Source organism: Acomys minous (assembly GCF_964271855.1).
Source record: "Acomys minous genome assembly, chromosome: 17".
NCBI classification, from domain to species: Eukaryota; Metazoa; Chordata; class Mammalia; order Rodentia; family Muridae; genus Acomys; species Acomys minous.
In genome coordinates this window covers 58,780,796-58,801,131 of record NC_140500.1, presented here as the reverse complement: position 1 = coordinate 58,801,131, position 20,336 = coordinate 58,780,796, and the positions used below count along the sequence as shown (strand labels likewise).

The 20,336-nt window shown below is 39.1% G+C and overlaps 1 protein-coding gene across 2 annotated transcripts in view; it reads right to left on the bottom strand.

Annotated features, from left to right (window-relative positions):
* Positions 1-20,336, bottom strand: part of EXOC6B (exocyst complex component 6B) — a 434,863-nt gene that overhangs the window by 357,887 nt on the left and 56,640 nt on the right. For both annotated transcript variants that reach the window (XM_084764962.1, XM_084764963.1), the window contains exons 2-5: positions 6,721-6,886; positions 2,174-2,221; positions 347-437; positions 196-241 (exon numbers count right to left, since the gene is read on the bottom strand). In XM_084764962.1, coding sequence (XP_084621088.1) covers positions 196-241; positions 347-437; positions 2,174-2,221; positions 6,721-6,886 — 351 coding nt within the window. The remainder of the gene's footprint in view (positions 1-195; positions 242-346; positions 438-2,173; positions 2,222-6,720; positions 6,887-20,336) is intronic.

Sequence of the window (20,336 nt, the reverse complement as noted above, 5' to 3'; positions counted from 1 at the left end):
CCTACATCAGACAACACACAAGTGTCTGTAACTCCTACTCCAGGGGATCTAATGCCTTCTTCTGGCCTCTGCAGGCACACACACATTGCAAACACACAGACATACACACGCATACACATAAATAAATAATAAAATAAATATCTTTTAAAAAAATTTTTGATAAGAAAAACTCAATTAAAGAAAAAAAAATCTTACCTTTTGGTTTTCATCTGGTCCCTCAGTTTGCTGTACATCTCTAGGACTTGAAAGAGAAAACAGATCACACAGGCATCATTTAAACAAAATAAACAACTAGCTCAGCTAAAGGAATTTCATCAAGAACCCCACTCCACTCCCCGTTCCTCACCTGGAAGACACAGCATTAACTTATCAACGGTGGCAGAAATATTTCTCTGTTGTAGTCGACACTGCTTCAGCTCTTCCATTGCTATTACCAGCTTGGCAAAAGGGAAAAAAACAGAGTTATGCCAAGAACTGTAAATAAAAAGTATTCAGTTACATGTTCCTCCCCTTCATTCAATTCATGCAAGAATCCCAGTTTCCTAGCAATACCTCCTATGCAAGCTAGGAACAGCCTCATTCAATCTGTGACGCACCCCAACATGGCTTCCTACTTTCTCCCCACACTGAATATACTCTAAAAAGGGATATTTAAAATGTGCCCTAAAGCATAAGGATATCCAAAAAAAAGAAAAGAAATTGTTTCCTCCAAACCCTCTCAGAGTCTATGACTTACACTCCTTGTGAGCGCTGCGCTCTGGAGGAAGGCAGTGCTTCTTACCCATCCTTAGAAGACACAGCCTTGCACCTTCTAAAAGATCCAGTTTACAGGAGATTAATTCCCCATCTTCCCACATCACCTCATTTTGTTTTTCCCCACTATACTCCTATACAATAAAAACTATGTGAAATGAAAAACCAATCTCTATGCCTGTTTTCAGGATCCATCCTAAAAAGCTGTATTTCTTAGCAATGTGGACGGAACAAAGAGAACAAAGGCGGGTGACACAGAAAAGAAATGTACTTCAAGTGAGAAAAGTTTAACGGCAGCCTTGCTGATTATTATATAAATTCCAATCATCTGTTCTTGTTGTCCCATTAATGAAATAGTGGAAATAATGGTTGTGGCTTTGGATCAAGTAAATAAGTGGATATAAAATAAAAGGGTAAACTGTAAAAGTTTAAATAAGTTTGTCAACTAACAGAATTGATTTTTTTTAGACGAAATAATTGTTGGGCACTTTACAACATTTACTGCTTAGAAAGACAGAAGAGATCCAGCAATGAATAAAACAAGCAAACCCTCTACCCATACAGAGCTGATTCTAAAGAGGGAGACAAATAAAAACAACTACATAAGTAAAATATATATATATATATATATATATATATATATGTACCAAAAGTACAGTAGAATAGTGGAGAAAACAAAATGACAAAAGGCAAAAAAAAAAAAAAAAACCTGCAGACAGTAAGAGCAAGACTGCAATTTCCAACAAGATCCTCAGGAAAGATCTTATTAGGTAATATATAAAAGTAGGTAGGGTGTACATGCCTGTAACCCTAGGACTCCAGAGACTGAGACAGGAGGATTATTTTAAGTTTAAGGCTAGCATCTACTACTACAGAGTGACTTCAAGGCTAGCCTGGGCTACACAGTAATACCTTGTTTGAAAAAAATACACATCTGGTACATTATCAGACATAAGTAAAAACATTATACAAAAAAAATAACATGAAGAGAATAAAGAGAAAGAGGGAAGGGAAGAATGAAGAAATGGGGGGGCAGGAATAGTGACATACGCCAGCAATCACAACACTGGAAAAGTAGAGGGAGAAGATCAAAGAAGCCTAGGCTGCAGGAGACCCTGACCGGGAAGCAACAGCACCACCATGAGAAGACAGCGAGGCAGGTGAAGATGGAGGAGGTATGGCGGACTACTCAATGATTTTTTTTTTAGACCCAGCCAAGAGAGACTGCATGTTATTTCATTGCACCCTGTGGTGGCTGTATTAACTTATTGGGGTAAACATTACAAGAAGTAACAATAGCACCCAAGTACTTCCAACATACTGTATAGCCTCTTATAGGCCACAAAACGAAGAACCGTCATCCGACGAGAACAGCACAAGACATTAAAGAAGAAGCTGTGAAAAGGTAAGCTGGCCTTACTTCCTTGCCTTCATGCTGCAGTTTTCTATTAGTATCCGTCACTTGGTTCTGTGGAGAGAAGACAATTTAAACTCATAAAAAACAAATACTTGGACAACAGCTGGATAAAGATCAGAATGTAAATGAGTGAAAAGGGTGGGGTTAGGTCTCTAGATACTTTCTGTACTCCAGCACAGGGGCTCCAGCTACTTTCTCTGCAACTTAAACTCTTACCAACTTTTCTAAAAGGCATCTGCAGGACTTTTTGCAAAAGGAAAAGAAAAGCTAACCAAGATACATGTTTGGTTTAGATATTGCATTCCAAAGTAAGATATTATCATGTCCCCAAAATTACATTTTAACCTTGGAGAGAAAAGCAGAAAAAAGCAACGGGAGAAAGAAATGGAATGACAAATAATCCAAAGAGCTTTACCATCTGTGAAATGTCTAGGAAACAAGCGTTAACACAAACATTTATAACTTCACAACGTATTCCTGAAAAGGCAATTCAAGGTTTTACAGGTATCATCTTAATTCTACAAAATGAATTATTAAATAGTTTGGAGTGATTAATTCATAACAGCTTATAATACTTCCATATCCCCATTAATTTCATCACCAGTCAAAATATGTGAATAAGCCTCAAATGAGCTATGACTTATAGTTTAAAGGAAGAGCACACAACTTTTCAACTATTTACTTTTGATGTTTCCACAAAATAAAACAAATAGATTTTTATAATCGTAGTTTATCATCTCAGGCATTATCAAAACATGGACAATAGTAACTTCTAAACTTCTTAAACACAGACTGTCTAGGCTTCCACTAGTAACTGCTGTTCCTTATGTCACTCAACCCAGTATTTCCCACAATGTCCCTTAGAGCATCAAGAAATGTTAGCTGATGTTACTAACATACGAACACACATGCATTGCACACAAAGAGGAGAGAATAACAAACAACATAAATGCTCAGGAAAGAGACATCATATGGAGTATTTTTCAAACTTATTTGATTCAACATCATCTCAGGAAACTAGTTTTTCAGAAAGCACACCTTTTTAATTTTTATCTTATATATATTCTAACTGGATAATATAGTCCAGAGCAGATCAGAGAATGCAACCCTACTTTCAAAGATAAAATAAAATCTGACCTCTTCCAGAAAATATTTTATAAAATCTAAGAAAAAGAAGCAATAGATACTTATATTACCTCTTTATTATTTTCGTACAAACATCATATGTGAAAAATACTATTAACCAATAGACTGTGATGAGAGCCAAGAAAGAATGTAGCTGCCAAATGCAAATCTAAGGCATTCTCCGAAGCATCACCTAAAACTGGGGCCAGCGATCTGCTTCCATTACTGTAAAACAGTAAATATTTTCAGTTTTTCAGGCCACAAAGTCTCTGCAGTAACTAGTCAGCACTGACAGGAATACAGCCATAAATAAAATGTTATGTGCTAGTGTGGCTAGGTACCAATAAAACTTTATTTACAATAATAGGAGGCAAACGATTTGGCCTACAAGACAGAGGTTGCTACACACTCTCTGAAATAAAAGTGGATGGTAGGGTGGCAAGATCAAATGATGAGAATGACATCTAGATGCCATGTGTCATGAAGGATACTGACAAACTGCAGCATGATGAAATGTAAACTAGTTTTAGAAGCCAAATATATATCAGATTTAAAACAAATGCAGGCCGGACTCACTACAAAGTGAGTCCAGGACAGCCAAGGCTACACAGAAAAACCCTGTCTCAGAAAGAAAAAGAAAAAAAAAAGGGAAAAAGAAAAAGAAAAACAAATGCAGTTATTTTTACCCCATAAATAAAAGAAAAGCAATTTGAAGAAACTACACACTATACTTTGACCCAGTACACTACACCCTACACCTAAATAATGGCTGCCTCAAATACCTTGAAGAGCTAAGAAAAGAAAGGCTGCTTCTAATGAATGCTTGTCACTGGAAGACAGGATTCAAAATAAGAGAAAGCGATATGAATAAAAATAGTATGGTTACACCAAATGATAGCGCAATCTCCTTCAAAGTACTTATTCAACAATAAACTGGATTGTTTAACCTATCCTGGAGGTCTCTCAGAACTAAAACCTCCAGTAACCTACACCACCACTATTGTTCATACCAAAATAGCCTTATTGGTTGTATCATTTCTCAATGTTTCTAACCTCAAACTCACACATACATCTTACATTAAGACTCATGAATACAGAAATATACAGAGAGACACAACAGACACACATGGGGACACAGACAGATAAACAGAGAGAAACACTAAGAGACACAGACATATGAACACTGAGACACAGAGAGAGACAGAAACAAAGTCACACACACTAAAAAAGACACACACAGAGACACAGACTGAAACAATTTTCAAGAAACAGTGTTTATCATTAATAGATATAATACACTTTTTTTCTAGTCAACGCTATTCTGCTTAATTTCAAATTTTCTTAGAAATACTGATCAATATTCACTAAGCTGATTTTGTGCAAACCATCATCAAAATAAACACAGAAGCATAATCTATGTCACTGATAGGAAAAATTAACTATTTTAATTCTAGCTGATAACTGTTCCATACACTACAATGAAAAGAAGCTATATCAACTGTCCAGGAAGACCCTTCTAATTTAAAAAAAAAAAAAAAAAGGTGGGGAGTGCATATACTTACACATAATGCTGTGAACACAAAATAATGGGCATCATGGTAACTGTAACATAATTATATTAATTTGGTGTTATAAGTGGTTAATACTTAAACCTTTCCACTTTTAAATTCTTTTCCAGAGTTAAGAATCTCAACTTTCTTCCCCTGAGTCAAATGGGCCCCCTAAAGCAGAGCTTACCAGGAACACAGCTAGACATTATTCCTCCACGTGCAAAGTCTGAAGCAGCCAAAATACCAAACTGCACAAATACAGCCAGGTATTGCTTCAGAGGCATCTGACCAATCTGAAGGAATTTGCAACTTGAATCAATTTAAAGTAGAGAGAGAAAGTAGAGGAAAGATAAGTATCAATCAGCAATTAAGGCCAGCAACTGGCAAGATCGCAGGCAATACTCTGCACCTTTCAGACCCTCTGGCCCACCACGGAACAGATTCCCAAGAATCTGTGGGAGAAGTATGCAACACAGAAGACTAAGAAGCATAGAAAAGAATAATCAAGATTGGGATGGGAACCATGATGGCTGCGTGAAGGCAAATACCACACTAGCAAAAAAATCAACAGACTTGTTACAGCTAAGATGGAGAAAGCAACTAAGAAATACAGAGAAGAATCATTTAATGATGCTGGCAATCTCTGTCTCTCAAATAAATAAATTATATCACAAAAACCTTAGGATCCAAAATGTTGAAAACTTTATGTAAGCAATGATATTTTATATTTATATATAACACTTTGAGCCGTATATATGTTATATAACATCCCATAGCTGGAAACACATTACTATTTCTGTAGTTAAACAAAAAAATTCACATTAAATAAAAGAAGTTACAAAGTTAATGCTTCTATGTACATTTAACTCATGTTTTGCAGTCAAATTATTTTTAAACTATTGTAATTCTAGATAAGTTTGGTGCCTAGTAGCTTGCTTAGCCTTTCAATAAAATAGTTTCTTTGCTTTTCTAGCAATATATTATTTGAGATCAATTTTGCACTCACTGTCCAGTTAACCCACGCAGAAAAAATTCTATCAAGGGTTCTAACTCAGATTCCAGCAAGAAAAGCAAAATCATAAAGACTAGAGAGAAGAAAATAAAACTATTATTACTGACAGAACAGATGAAGAAATGACAAAAATCTGAACTGTTTAACTTAACAGAAATGTAGGAGACTAGTCTTCGCATCCACAAGAAAAGTCACCTCGGGGAAGGGATCTTCTGTGACCTGCCTCCTTCCTGAACACAAATCCTGTGGCAGCACTCCATAGTCACTGCAGCTCTTCTTTTCACCTTGGCCTTTTAAGTATGGCAGTGCTTAAATGCCAGGGGCCAGCAGCTTTATCCAGCAAAGAATGTGGTGGCTTCAAGAGCAGTCTCTTGAAAGAAGCAGTAGCTGATCACTTCAAGCCACTTGTAGGTATCCCAACTAAACTAACTTAAAAGAGCATTCTTGTCAGCCAAAATGCCACAATCTCATTCATATGAGGGGGTACAGTGAGACACCCCCGCAATCCTAACACCTGAGAAGCTGGGGAAGGAGGAAGTTTGAGGCCAGGCTAGGATACATAGGAGGGCCCTATTCAAATTATCATCGTCGTCGTCGTCATCATCATCATCATCATCACTACTACTACTATTACTATTAATGTAATCATATCTCAACTGTGCATGTGCTTTGTTTAGTAATTATCACCTCATACAAATTCTGTGTTTGGCGAGCACCTTAATTGTACACTGAATAGTAAGAACTAAGCGTATCTACCCCATGAAAATAAAGCAGGTCCCCTCAAGCATGGCCCCTACTCTTTCAATGCGAATCAGAACCCCAGAGGAGCACAGAGGAGCAGAAGTCCAGCAGCATCTCCTTACTTTGAGTTTCTGGGCTTCTCCTCGCACTTTCAGTAGTTCGGTAATAGAGTCCACAAAGCCCTGGTAGTGAAAGTTGCACATTTTCTCAATTTCTCGGTCATGATTGCGGATGCGAGTTTCTAGCTTCTCCATGAATCGTCCATGTTCCTCACCATCATAGACAGACCTTTAAAGAGAAAACAGCAAGAAGATTACAAAACTTCTGAGGAAAAGAGAATTACAAAACTAGATCATCAGGATACATAAAGCACCAACTGCATCCATATTGTCCCCATGTTAAAGAAGTGTTGTTTTGGTTTTGCTTTAGGAAAAAACAAAAGTTGCTTCCTAATTTACTTTCAAACATTTGGCACACTGTCAGACTATCATCACAAAGTAAATGACTTAAATTACAGCTCCTATCCATTTGTCCATTTAGCTTACCTATGAAAACTCAATTTAAAAACAACAACAATTATCCAGCTACTCCATGGAGCTGACTATTACTGGAGAAAAATCACACAGCCAGGCTCGCTAGATTCAGTGTAACTACACAGCTACAATCTAAGAGTCATTCAACACTACCAGAAAATCCTACTGGAGATGGAACAGTCGTTGTCCAAAATGCTTGAAAACAAATGTTTCTGCTTGGAGGAATTAAGAGAACATTTGTACAAGTTATCTTGTATATAAGACTCAAATCCAAACACATAATTCATTATGTTTTCGTTTATAACTTATAGCCTAAAGGTAAATCTATGCAATGTCTTAGTGAATTAGCGTTTTGACTACAACACGTCACACACATGAGGCCAACCTGGCATTTTCCACACATGACAGCTGTCATGTTTCTTATGAGCATTTTTCACTTGAGAGGTTTGAATTAGGAATTATCAACCCAGGCCATGATTAACATCTCAAAAAATAAAAAGTAAGAGTCATAGTGAGGGACCCTTACTTTCTCCTGCCTCAATGTGCACCCCTCCCCCTCAGCTACCGTTCAACTACACACTTCCCAGAAAGGACGGAAGGAAACACACTTAAGCATTTCCTCTTCCTTCATGTAAACCAGCCAACTTGTACTTCTTCCTCTGTCTGTTCTCCACAGACAGAGCTCATTTACAGCTAACGCTGCTTGTTATTTCAAAAACTTCTGATCTGCATCGTGTATTTTTTTTTCCTTCTCCACCACATTTTTCTCATGTCTGTATAAAGGTCAAAGAAAAACTTGCCCTGAACTACACATCCCCTCCCAGCCACCATCTAGTTTTTCTGCTCTCCATCCTAGCAAAACCCCTTCCCACTTCCTCACTTCCCACTAGAGCAGGTATTCGTTTTACTCCTCTAATAAGCAGCATTGGTTGAGGCGCGGTGCTCACGTCTTCATTCAGCACCCTCTTCTGGAGATGTTGATGGTAACCACATTAACATAGATTTACCCTTTCATTGATACTCATTCTCAATCCTCCTTTAGAACCTCCTCCTCTACTACACTTCTCTATGCTCTCTCACCAAGCAACCCCATGGCTCAAAAATACTACTCACATAGGACTGACTTCCTAACGTATAACCTACCAACCAGAGCACTGCCCTAAACTCTAAACTCAAATTTCTGTTCCTAAAGCACTATTCCAATTGGATGATAAACGCCATCCAAATGTAGTGAAGAAAAAAAAAATACTTGCCAACCTATCTCCATTCCAAAACCAGTTCCTTCCAGCACCTCCAACACACACACACACACACACACACACACACACACACACACACACACCCCACAATGACATTTCTGTAAGCCAAGTGTCTATAATCATTTCTCTATCCATCTGTCCATTCTCTCCTCATCCAATACACAACTAAGTTGTAACAACTCAACCTCCAAAACATGTCCTAGAATTGAACACATCCCATCACTTCTATTTAAATCAATGTCCAAATAATTTAGCCATAAAAGAGCAATTCAACAGCCTTCAAAATTCCATTATGCACTCACTACCTCCAACACTACCACCAAGTACATAGTCCACACACCAGTTAAATAATCTCTTTAAAGCAGTATTTTAGACATTACTCACCCCCACCCCCACCCCCAGCTTAAGTCTCTCCAAAGGCTTCTGTATTAGTCAGGGTTCTCCAAAGGACCAGAACTTATAGAAAGACTGTGTGTGTGTGTGTGTGTGTGTGTGTGTGTGTGTGTGTGTGTGTGTGTGTAAAGGAGATTTATTAAAATGATTCACAGGCTGGACCTTCCAGCTAATCCAATAATGGCTGCCTATGAACAAAAGGTTGAAGAATCCAGTCATTGTTCAGTCCATGAGACTAGATGTCTCACCTGGTCTTCAATATATGATAGAATCTCTAAGAAGCAGACTCCAATGCCAGTTTAAAAAAAAAAAAAACCTGACTTGCAGAAAGAGCAAGAGCAAGCTCCAGTTGCATGGTAAACTGGTAGCCCATTGTCAAATGTTCAGTTTCCTCTAAGGACCAATAGCAGGCTAACAGCTGTCTCTCAAGAGGAAAATAGTTGTCTGCAGATGATCGTAAAGCCTTGCTCCAAAGTTCCAAAGGTCTCCTCTGTGAATCACCAACAGGGGCCTGCATCAGGTCTGCTGAATCATATGGTCCAAGTGGTAGAGCAGCCTTCCCACAAGCATGGGCCTGTTGAAGAGCCGCCTCCTGTTACAGGCCCCAAGCAAAGCTAGCAGTTTTTCAAGTACTTTAGTATATAGGGCACAGTAAAAGACCCATATGAGCCGGGCGTGGTGGCGCACGCCTTTAATCCCAGCACTCGGGAGGCAGGTGTATCGCTGTGAGTTCATGGCCAGCCTGGTCTACAAAGAGAGTCCAGGACAAAAAAAAAAAAAGACCCAGATGAGTAATATGCTGTCTCCAGAATCCAAATAGGTCAACTAAACATTGTGAATATCTCTGCATGCCCCATACCACTGGTCTCTTAAGAATTTTTCTGAGCGTAGAAGTTTGAATAAGAATGGCCCCATAGGCTCAAATATATGAACGCTTAGTCATCAGTGAGTAACACTATGTGAGAAAGATTAGAAGATTAGGAGGTGTGGCCTTTTGGAGTGGGTGTGGCCTTGTTGGAGAAAGTGTACCAATAGGGGGTGGGCTTTGAGATTTCAAAAGCCCAGCTTCTCTCTTCCTGCTGCCTGCAGATCCAGACATGAAGCTCTCAGCTACTTCTCCAACACTATGTCTACCTGTGTGCTGCCATGCTCCCTCCTGCCATGATGATAATGGGCTAAATCTCTGAAACTGTAAGCAAGTCCCAATTAAGTGTTTTCTATTATAAGAGGTGCTATGGTCATGGTGCCTCTTCACAGAAATAGAACAGTGACCAAGACATTGAGATATAAGGCTCCTGAATTTTGGATGGATTTATTTCCCATCCTCTGATGCACATATGTGTTACCAATAAATCCAATGTGGTTGCTACCTCCTGCTCACTTGGTCCAATCATCATAATGTTATCAATACAGGCACTAATGTAATATTTTGTGAAAGAGGCAGGTGATCAATATCTCTTCAAACCAAGTGATGGCACAGGGCTGGAAAGTTAATATAAAGGTATACAACTGAAAGCAAACTGCTTCTAGAGGCCCTTACAGACAGGTACAGAGACAAAAGCACTTACTAGATCAATAGCTACATACCATGTGCCAGGAGATGTGCCAATCTGCTCAAGACAGGATACCACATCGGGTACAGAGGATGGCACAATTGAAGTCACTACTTGATAAAAAGTTTTTGATTGTCAACTGTCATTCTCCACCCAGGCATCTTTCAAGTCCTTGATGGTGGCACTAATTTCTGCAATTCCTCCAGGGGTGCAACACTGGTCTTGAGTCACTATTTTTCCTGTAACAGGCATTTAGCCTTTCTAATTACAAACGTAACAGCTCACACTCCACAGGTCGGGGAACTAGTACAGGAATTCCATCTACTTCTGTCTATTTATCCCAAACATACATTGGAGGTAGGAGATGCATATAACCACAGGATGAGTTCAGAGGCCCACTGGTCCTAAATGTGAACCAGACTTCAGCCAAAACTCCATTAATCACCTGACCTCCATTAAGCCCCTATATAACTAAAGGGCCCTAATGTTTCTTAAGGTCTCCTGGAATCAGCGTCAATTCAGAGGCAGTAACCAACACATTGACTGGGACATGCCAATGTTCTCTCTGAGCCCTGATACTCCTTCAGCAAACACATATGTGCTCATGCCCATGTTTTCTGAACCTGGAGAGATGTGTGGTATAGGATCATCATACATTTATCCTCTAGATAAGAAAGTTTCCTTTCCTCAGCATGTCAGTTCCACTACATACACATACACATACACACACACACACACACACACACACACACACACACACACTCGCATGCCCGCATTCCAGTAAAAATTCTCAACACTGACCAGTAAAAACACAGCAGCCCTCCAAATGGATGAGTTTACAACAAGAGCTATCTAGAACACACAAGACAGAACCTACCACTGACAGTTCACTAAGTTCCAAGCTTAACTCTTCCCCTTTCAAAGAAAATAAAGGAATCTTCTCAGTGAAGATACTCATATTCTTTGTCCTGTGAAAAACTGGGGGTGGAGGGAGTCACTGAAAAAATCCTCAGACTTAAAGACAAAAACAGGTATTATTCTATTTTTTTTAACTTTTGGTTTTCATTTCAGTATATTCTGACTCAGTAATAAATTCTACATTAGGTTCTACCAGGAACATTTTTCATTCATTCTCTCCAAAGATAAAGGACAAAGTTGAGGGGGAGGAGATCCCAAAGTTCAGAAATTCAGGAGCCAGGTATGGTGAAGCTTGTAATTCCAGCAACTGGGAAGTGGAGGCAGGAGGGTGAGGAACCCAAGGCAAGCCTCAGTAACTAGTGTGAGGCCACCCTAAACCACGTAAGGCCTACTCAAGGAAAAATAAGAAAAGGAAAGAAATTCAGAACTCAGATTTATTTAGATAAATAATGTCTTCCTGGATTCCCTATAACTAAAAAAGAAAAGAATAAAAACCTAAACTAAAAATCAAAGAAAGAAAATGTGTATTATAGGTGCCTGATTGCGGGGCCTTTGTCTTAGCACTGTAATTAGCTACATCTTTGGCCAATTCAATTCATCTCTCTGACCTTCAGCACTTTCTCATTTACAAAATAGGAAACAGCAATCAATTACAATTTCCCTGAAGTACTAGCTAAGCATTAAACTTTCCAATTCAGGCACATAATGAGAAAAAGCATTGAGGACAGACAGCAGGCAGTACTTTTAACCTCCTTATCAGTGTCACCAAGTTTCTATTCAGAATCTTTATGATTTTAACACTCTCTTCAAACATGATGATGAGTAACTTTATAGGCATACAGTGGGCCCTTGGAGTAAAAAAAATTAAATTAAATTAAGTTAAGAACTTGGTACAGAGCCTGTAATGTAATCAACATTCAGGAAGCTGAGGCAGGAGACTGAGCTACACAGCGATTAATACCAAGCCAACCAGGACAATATGGCAAGACCGTATCTTTACAGAAAAAAAAAAAAAATCAGAGATCAAATCTAAAACACACACATTTAAATGAAAAAAAATAGGCAGTGTTTAGGCTACCCTGTATTTTGAATTTTGTGAAAATTTATAGAGCTCCCTAGTTCTGTGTGAATTCTTTATGTACACACAAAATGAAAAGGATATATAGTTTCCATATGGCTATCAAAGGCAGGTGAAACACAATTACTTGCATTTTGTACCTTTATTTTTTTATCTTCTATATATATATTTATATTATTACACATATATAAAATAAGCTACATAGAGCAAGAAGAACCACAGAAATAATCAGGAATTATACTGATGTTACTTACATTCATAGTGTTTTGGCTGTTTGTATTTGGCAACCTTGAAGAAAACATCTTTCCTATCTTGGTGAGTCTAAAATTCGGAATATAAATCAGTATCTATCGTATCTCATCTCTATCAACTTAAAACATCTCTCTAGACCTAAAAATATCTTAACTTCTAAACAATTAAGCTTAACTGTAAAATTAAACTATCTGGTCTTCAATTCCATCAGAAACTTGAGAAATAATAAAATTAATTACCTGAGTAAACAGGAAGTGCAGGTTAGCAGCTTCCAAACTGAAAAAAAATGACATAGACATTTGCTGTCTCAACAGTCACTCAAAACTATGTAACATTGGAACATCATCTTCAACCTTCTGACCCAATATATCTGACAGACATATTTGTGAGGCAGGAACTACTGAGGACCTGCTTACCCTGTATTGGCAGTTTGGACATCAACTCTGCCTGCATCCAACTTGCCCAATTTTAGGCAGAAGTCTGTCTGTCAGTGGCCAAAATGAGGCCCAGCAGCTGGTTTGTCACATTTGAAGCCATCTCCATAAGGAGGTTCTTTGATGCTCATCTTCTTTGAGGTAGGCTGGCTGTTGCCAGGAGTAAACCTGTCTTATTGTCAATGAATTTTTAAAATAGTAAAAGCATCTTTAAATGTCATATTCTGTAGGTCTCTGAAGTTTCTGAAGAGCATTTTGTGTCTTTAATTACAAATTACCAGCCAAGGTGGCACATGCCTATAATCCCAGCACTCAAGGAGACAGAGGCACGCGGATCTCTGTGAGTTCGAGGCCAGCCTGGTCTACAAAGCGAATCTTGGACACCCAAGCCTACACAAAGGAACCCTGTCTTGAAAACAATATTGTTTCTACCACAGTAAAAAGCCAATGTGGACTGACTTTACAGTACACGCTGACTCAGCATTTCAAATGTATTTCAGCATAAGCCATCAATAGCCAACAGACCTATCGGGTACAAAAGGCAAAAATGAATAAATAAACAATTCTTAAAATCTGGAAAAGTTAGAGGTCTACTGTTAACTTTCTACTGGCAGTCTGCACTGTTCTTAAATAAATATTATACTATTTTTCCTTCTGAACAAATGACTTAAAGTGGAGAAAGACTGCCATCTAGTGATGACCAATTTCTAATATTCCTTAAAACATGACATTGATGTAACCAAATGAAACAGACTGCTCGCCAAGCACAGTGGCTCAGGCCTGAAATCCGAGCACACAGGGAGTCAGAGTCAGACAGATCTCCGTGAGTTTGAGGCCAGCCTAGTCTAGAAAGCCAGTCCAGGACAGCCAAGGCTACACAGGGAACCCTTGTTTCAAAAACAAAAAAACAAAACAGGCTGCTGTAAAACATCTAAAAACTGCAGTTGATCAAATCTGTGGGTCCAAGGCAGGGGGTGTAATTCAACTGGTAGAGTGTAGCCTTGCATACAGAAAGCCCTAGAACTGCATAAAACTGGGCATGGTGACACAGGCCCATTATGCCAACACTAGGGAGGCAGAGGCAGGAGGATCAGGAGTTCAAGGCCATCCTCATCTACACAACAAGTTTGAGGCTAGTAGGGGCTACCTGAGACCATGTCCTCCAAAAAGTAAAAGGCAGAATCTTAAAAAAAAAAAAAAAAAAAAAAAAAAAGAGTCAACTCTTTGAAATATTATTGTATTTCTCTGTGCTTATGGCACAAGATGCATAAAATAAAAAGGAAGACCTTGTTGAAAAGATAGAGTAGGAGCTGGGCAGCTGTGGCACACACCACACCGTTAGCCTCAGGACTGGGGAGGAAGAGGCAGGTGGATCTCTGCCTGTCTATAGATCGAGTTCCTGAACAGCCATGGCTACACAGAAAACCCTGTCCAAAAAAAGAGAAAAGGGATTACACTTGTAGGGTGAGTCAGTTGTGGACTAGCTGTGTCTACATAGCAACTCTTGACTTTTTTTGTTTGAGGAGTCCCAACCCTGGTGTTTCATCTTCCTATCCTACCACAAGAGATAAGCACTGAGTTACCTTGTCAGTGACCAGTTAGCATAAAGATGTGATACACCTCTCACCAATGAGAAGGGAAATCTGTCAGTGAAAGGCCAAGGTGGGGGAGGGCAGTGTTATGCCACTTGGAGGATGCAAGAAAAGAAGTTGCTTTTCCTACCTCTTGAACACTGCCCTGTGAAAATAAGACACTTATGGGCAGGTGAAGCAACTACCATGAAGAGAGGAAATGGTGCTAATAACCTGGGGAAAGGAGCCTGGCAGGTAACACAGGCCTTTAATCCCAGCTTTGGGGAGGCGGACGCAGGTAGACCTCTGTGAGTTTGAGGCCAGCCTGATCTATAAAGTGAGTCCAGGACAGCCAGGGCTACACAGAAGCCCTCCCTAGAGAAAAGGAAGGAAAGAAATAAAGGAGGGAGGGAGGGAGGGAGGGAAGAGGGGGAAAGGTGGAAAACACCCAGGTCCCAGACTGTGAAGAAATCCTCAACAACTGTCTCCAGATACTCTACGTTAGTCAGTCATGCCCAATACTTAAGCCACTTTCCCTCTATATTCTGCTATTTGCATAGTAAAATGACAGAATGTTGTGCAGTTTGCAAAGGTAACAGGCAAATGAAAGAGACACAGCAATCCATCTCCACTGCTTGTTAAGGACACCGGTCTCCAGCTTCCACTACCCTTTACTTTTCCTTCCATTTCAAAGTAAATCTCGTCCATGCTTAAAACCACAGCTTGCACCTTATTTCTTCTAAGGACCCAAGGACCCATTTCTAATCACTTAGAGCCTTTCATGCACACATCCTTTATAACAACGACCTGCCCTCACGACACTTATTAAACTATGCTCTGATGGCCTATTCAATTGTCAGTCTCTTCATGCTAGAACATTAGTTTCCGCGTGTGCAAAGACTGTCTTACCCATTTTACCTCCAGGTGATTTCACAGGGCCTGGAAGGGGAAAGACTCTCCCATTGAAATGGACAGAAAGAAGGACTGCAAAGCCACGCAATGCATGTGGATTTATCCTTGTTTTGGAGGTGGGTGCAAGAGTAATACAGGAGACCAAACATATCTACTTCTATGTCATGAGACCAAGGAGAACTAACGGCTAAAAGGACTAAACATTTTCAGTTTGGAGTTTTGGTTTTGATTATCAAAAAAAAAAAAAAAATCCAGAGTTTGTTCTGGTCTTTCCTTTTTCATATATCTTTTTTAACTTGCCATGGCTTTATCCCTCAAACATTTTCTTTTCATTAAACTCCATAAAAGGATCATTAGTATCTTTGTTTATTCCAAAAGTTAAAAATAAAGTGGAAAAACACATTTGAGCATGATGTTGAAAGAGAATTTCAAAAGGTCAAAAGGAGTTTATATCCCTTCTCCTTACTTCAGTATGTCTATTGATTGTATTCAGACATCAGTATTATAATTTGGATGCTCTGGGTACAGGAGAAAATAGACCATTGCATGTCATCATTAGTACCTAGAGAAGCGTATTATAATTAATGAACTCTAAGGTGAGTAACATGTAACAGATAATATTGTTGATCTGTCAACCTTTCTACAATAACCTAGGAGACAAGCCTCTGGGAATGTCTGTAATGCAACTTCTAGATCAGGTTAACCAATATGGAAAGAATTACCATTTCGTGGGCTAGAGCAGTGGCTCTCAACCTTCCTAATGTTGTGACCCTTTTAATACAGTCCTTCATGTTGTAGTGGCCCCCAACCATAAAATTATTTTTGTTAACTGTAATTTTGCTACCGTTATGAATGGTATTGTAAATATCTATGTTTTCTGATGGTCTTAGGCAACCCCTCTGAAAAGTCATTAGACACACACACACATACACACACACACACACAAGCACACAGGCACACACATGCACACAAAGGGGTTTTGACCCATAGGTTCACAATAGCTGAGCTAGAGTTTAAAAACACAATAACCAGCTGAAATGCCAATTTAACACATCAAAGCAGACCTGGCCACTAGGTTCTCTGCATCCCTATGGCTAGCATTTCCCCTCCCCCTACCAGTAACTTCCCCAGCCCAGGGGTGGGCTGCCCTTCTCCCCAACTGCCCTTCCCATTCTGGTTGCCTGGTCCTTCAGTTTACTCTCTTGGCCAGTCTCTCGGTCTTGGTTGGCAGCTGCTCGCCCTCTCCCCTGCCCCCTCTCACGGCTCAAGGTCACGTCCACTCTGGACTCTCCCAGATGTTGCTGCCTCGGACGATGCTCCTTTTTATCTACAATAAACTTTCCCCTCCATCATACCTAGGAGCAGTCAAGTCCTTCCTTTTTTTATTCTTCATTCAAATACCAGCATCTCTCACTGTCAGAACACAGTCCATGAATGAAGCTATGTGAAATTTCTGAGACCTTGTGAGAAAACTCCAAGTAAACAAGACAAGAGTCTTATAATTTCTGTTCCTCCATAACATGGGTTGTTCTTGGAACGTGCGTTTGTGCTCCTTAGTAGGCTTCACTTCAGAATACCCATCATTTTACCCATTAATATTCAGAATGATGTTTCCAAGTATATCTATCTGCCTTCCTGACTGTATACAGTTTAAACTCAGGTGACCTTTGTTCATATAACCTTACTTAATCCTCAAGAATACCCTCAGAATATAAATTGTTTGATGCTCTGAATAAAGTTGGCTACTGCATGAGACTTTAGTCCGCCTCATTGTTAGGCTCCCCTCTCCCAGGTTCACATAGCCAACCAGAGTGGTAACATATCATGACTACATTTTCTGGCTGTGGGGCAATGTAACCAACTGCCTTATTTTTCCAACCAGCCTTCCCGAACACAATGGGCTGTATTCCCTTAAACTGTAAGCCAAAACAAACCCTTCCTCCTTGAAGTCACTTCTTGTCAGGTATCTGATCAAAGCAATACAAAAAGCAACTAATATAACAGCCACATGTTTTTGTGACATCACATGAGAGCTAACACATTCCAATCCTTTGTCTATCTTTGCAGATCTGGCTAGCTTTACCAAGACAGCCCATATAGCCAAGAGGATGCTGTGAGGAAATTCTGCCTCAAGCAAGAAGAGAAGCCAAAGGTAGGCACTTTAAAAAAAAAAAAAAAAAAAAAAGGTTAAAAACAGGATGGGGAAGCTTCAGCTGACACCTCGCCAAAGAGCCTTCCAAAGAATGTGACTTGGGTTAAATATAACCAGAAAGTCTCAGAAGAAGAGAATTTGTCATAAAACATCTGTCAAATCAACAACAGATATCAAACAGGAAATAAACTAATGAAAGCAAGGACAGTCCAAATTAAGGATATATAGAGGCTGACATAACTAAAACCTGGGTAATATCCTGTTGGAACAAATCATCATCATCAATAACAACAACAACAACAACAGTGGCTGAAGATTTAAAGGCTCAACAAAGTTTTCCAATGGTTTAATTTTGTCTTTTTGTACAAATTTGTGTTAAAAGCAACAAGATTAATTCCTTGCTTTTTTTTTTTAAGATGAATCATGAATGTTGCTAATTATAAGGTGAGAAATAAGAGTACTTAAGGCAGGATCTTTTTTTGGTTCATAAGCATGATGATTAAGTATTCACATCATTGTGTGACACATACCTCCCTCAAACCTTGTTATGAAATCAGGTACATTACCCATCTGACATGCACATTTGAGGAGGGTGCATGCCTAAGACCCTGAGATACATAGTAAAGCAAACTGGGATATAGTGAGACCCTATCTTTAAATAAATAAAAATTAATTAATTATGGGCAGGGTGGTGTATGCCTGTAAATCCAGCACTCAGAGACAAAAGTGGGAGCTTCACTGCAAGTTCAAGACCAGCTTGATCTCCACAGTGACTGCACCAGAGCAATTTAAAATGAGCCAGGCATGGTGAGCTGCACGCCTTTAAATCCCAGCACTCGGGAGGCAGAGGCAGGAGGATTGTTGTGAGTTCGAGGCCAGCCTGGTCTACAAAGTCAGTCCAGGACAGCCAAGATAACATAGAGAAACCCTGCCTCAAAAAAACCACAAAAAACAAACAAACAAACAAACAAACAAACACAAACCATAATTAAGTCCACAGCACTGAAGATCCTGAGGTACTAATAAAAGATAATAGTTATTTCCATCCCTCCCAAAAAAATGATAAAAAACAAAGTAGCAAAATAAGATGATACTCCCCATAAGTGATACAAACCATTAGACATCATGAAAAAAGCTTCTAGTAGTAAACCTTAATAGTCTAAATCAAGGTTCTAGACCATGAGTGCATGACTTCACAGTAAGGAAAATAAAAGACATCCCCAGTGGCTGGAGTAAAAAGGAACAGGTATCAAGGGAACAAATGAGGGAACCTCAGAAATGAATAAAGCCAAGATTTCTCAGTAAAAGGGTAAAGGGAGCCTGCAAGGAAACTTCCCTCCTCTGGTTCTGATTCTAGTTGGAAGAGAAAGAAAAACTTCCAGTCATTTTAAACCAAAGAACATAGTCACACTATTAATATCTGTGCAGTCTGGAAAAACATCAAATTCTTTGTGTTATGGCCAGGTATGGAGGTGCAGTTCTTTCATCCCAGCACTAAGGAAGTCAGAGGCAGGATCCATCACTTGAGCTCAAGCTTAGCCCAGGGAACATAGCAAAATATCATCTCACAAATAATAATTGTTATTTATTTTAGAAGCAACCTCCTTCCCACTGTCCAGAGATAACTGACTGAATAAACCTAAATCTTCTCTAGAAAAACAGACTTTAAGCCATATTTCTAAGACTTCTGAGAAGTTATTTTTTAAGTAGCATTTAGTACTAAAAAAGAAAAAAAAACAAATCTTAGAACATGGACAGAAAAAAAATTTAAATCAAAAGAAACACAAACTACAAATCAAGATTTACCCAGGCTTAAAACCTGATTTGTATAAATTAAAAATAAATGTGATATATTTAAAGAAATGGTGAACATTTAACCCAAAACACAAAAGAAACATTAAACATTCAATTCCAAAGCTGAGGAAATTACAGAATTACTACCAAAAGCAAATAGGTAGGTCCAGCAAGATGGCTCAGCAGGTAAAAGGTACTTGAGCTAAACCTTATAATCTGAACTCCACTCCTGGGACCCATATAACAGAAGGAAACAATCGGATCTGCCAAGTCATCCTCTGACCTCCACCCATGCTACACACATATAGACACATATAAGTAAATGTAATAAAAAAAAAGTTTACTATGTGATAGCATGCAATAATAGTCTATTTTTGAAGCAATATACTTTAAAATCTGTTGAAACTCTTGGTTACCCTTCATTTGGAGTAATACAGGGTGAGTTATTCCTTCAGAGCCATGATATCACCATTTACCACTTAAGCCCCATATTGACAATAAAAATCTGAACTGACCTTGACCTTGGGAAACCATGTGTGTTTGGGGGTGAATTCCACCAAAAGCACTACCCCTCCATTTACCCACCCACACGGGACAACAGGCCTCAGAATGAATAGGCAACATTAAGGACATTCACTGCTGGAGGGTTAATATTCTTTTGCTTGAAAATGTTTATTTGCTCATAACTTTGAAAGGGTGCTACACTGAACACCACAGACACGTGATTTATTTACATGTCTTTCTCTCCCCCGGGACCATGAGTTCCTTGAGAGTTCACACCTGGAACAATTCCACAGAGAAGGCATTATAAAGTGACACAGGACTTTGGCAGGACCCAAAGATGTTTCAACTTTCCACAAGGACAGGCACTAGAGTTGATAATAAACAC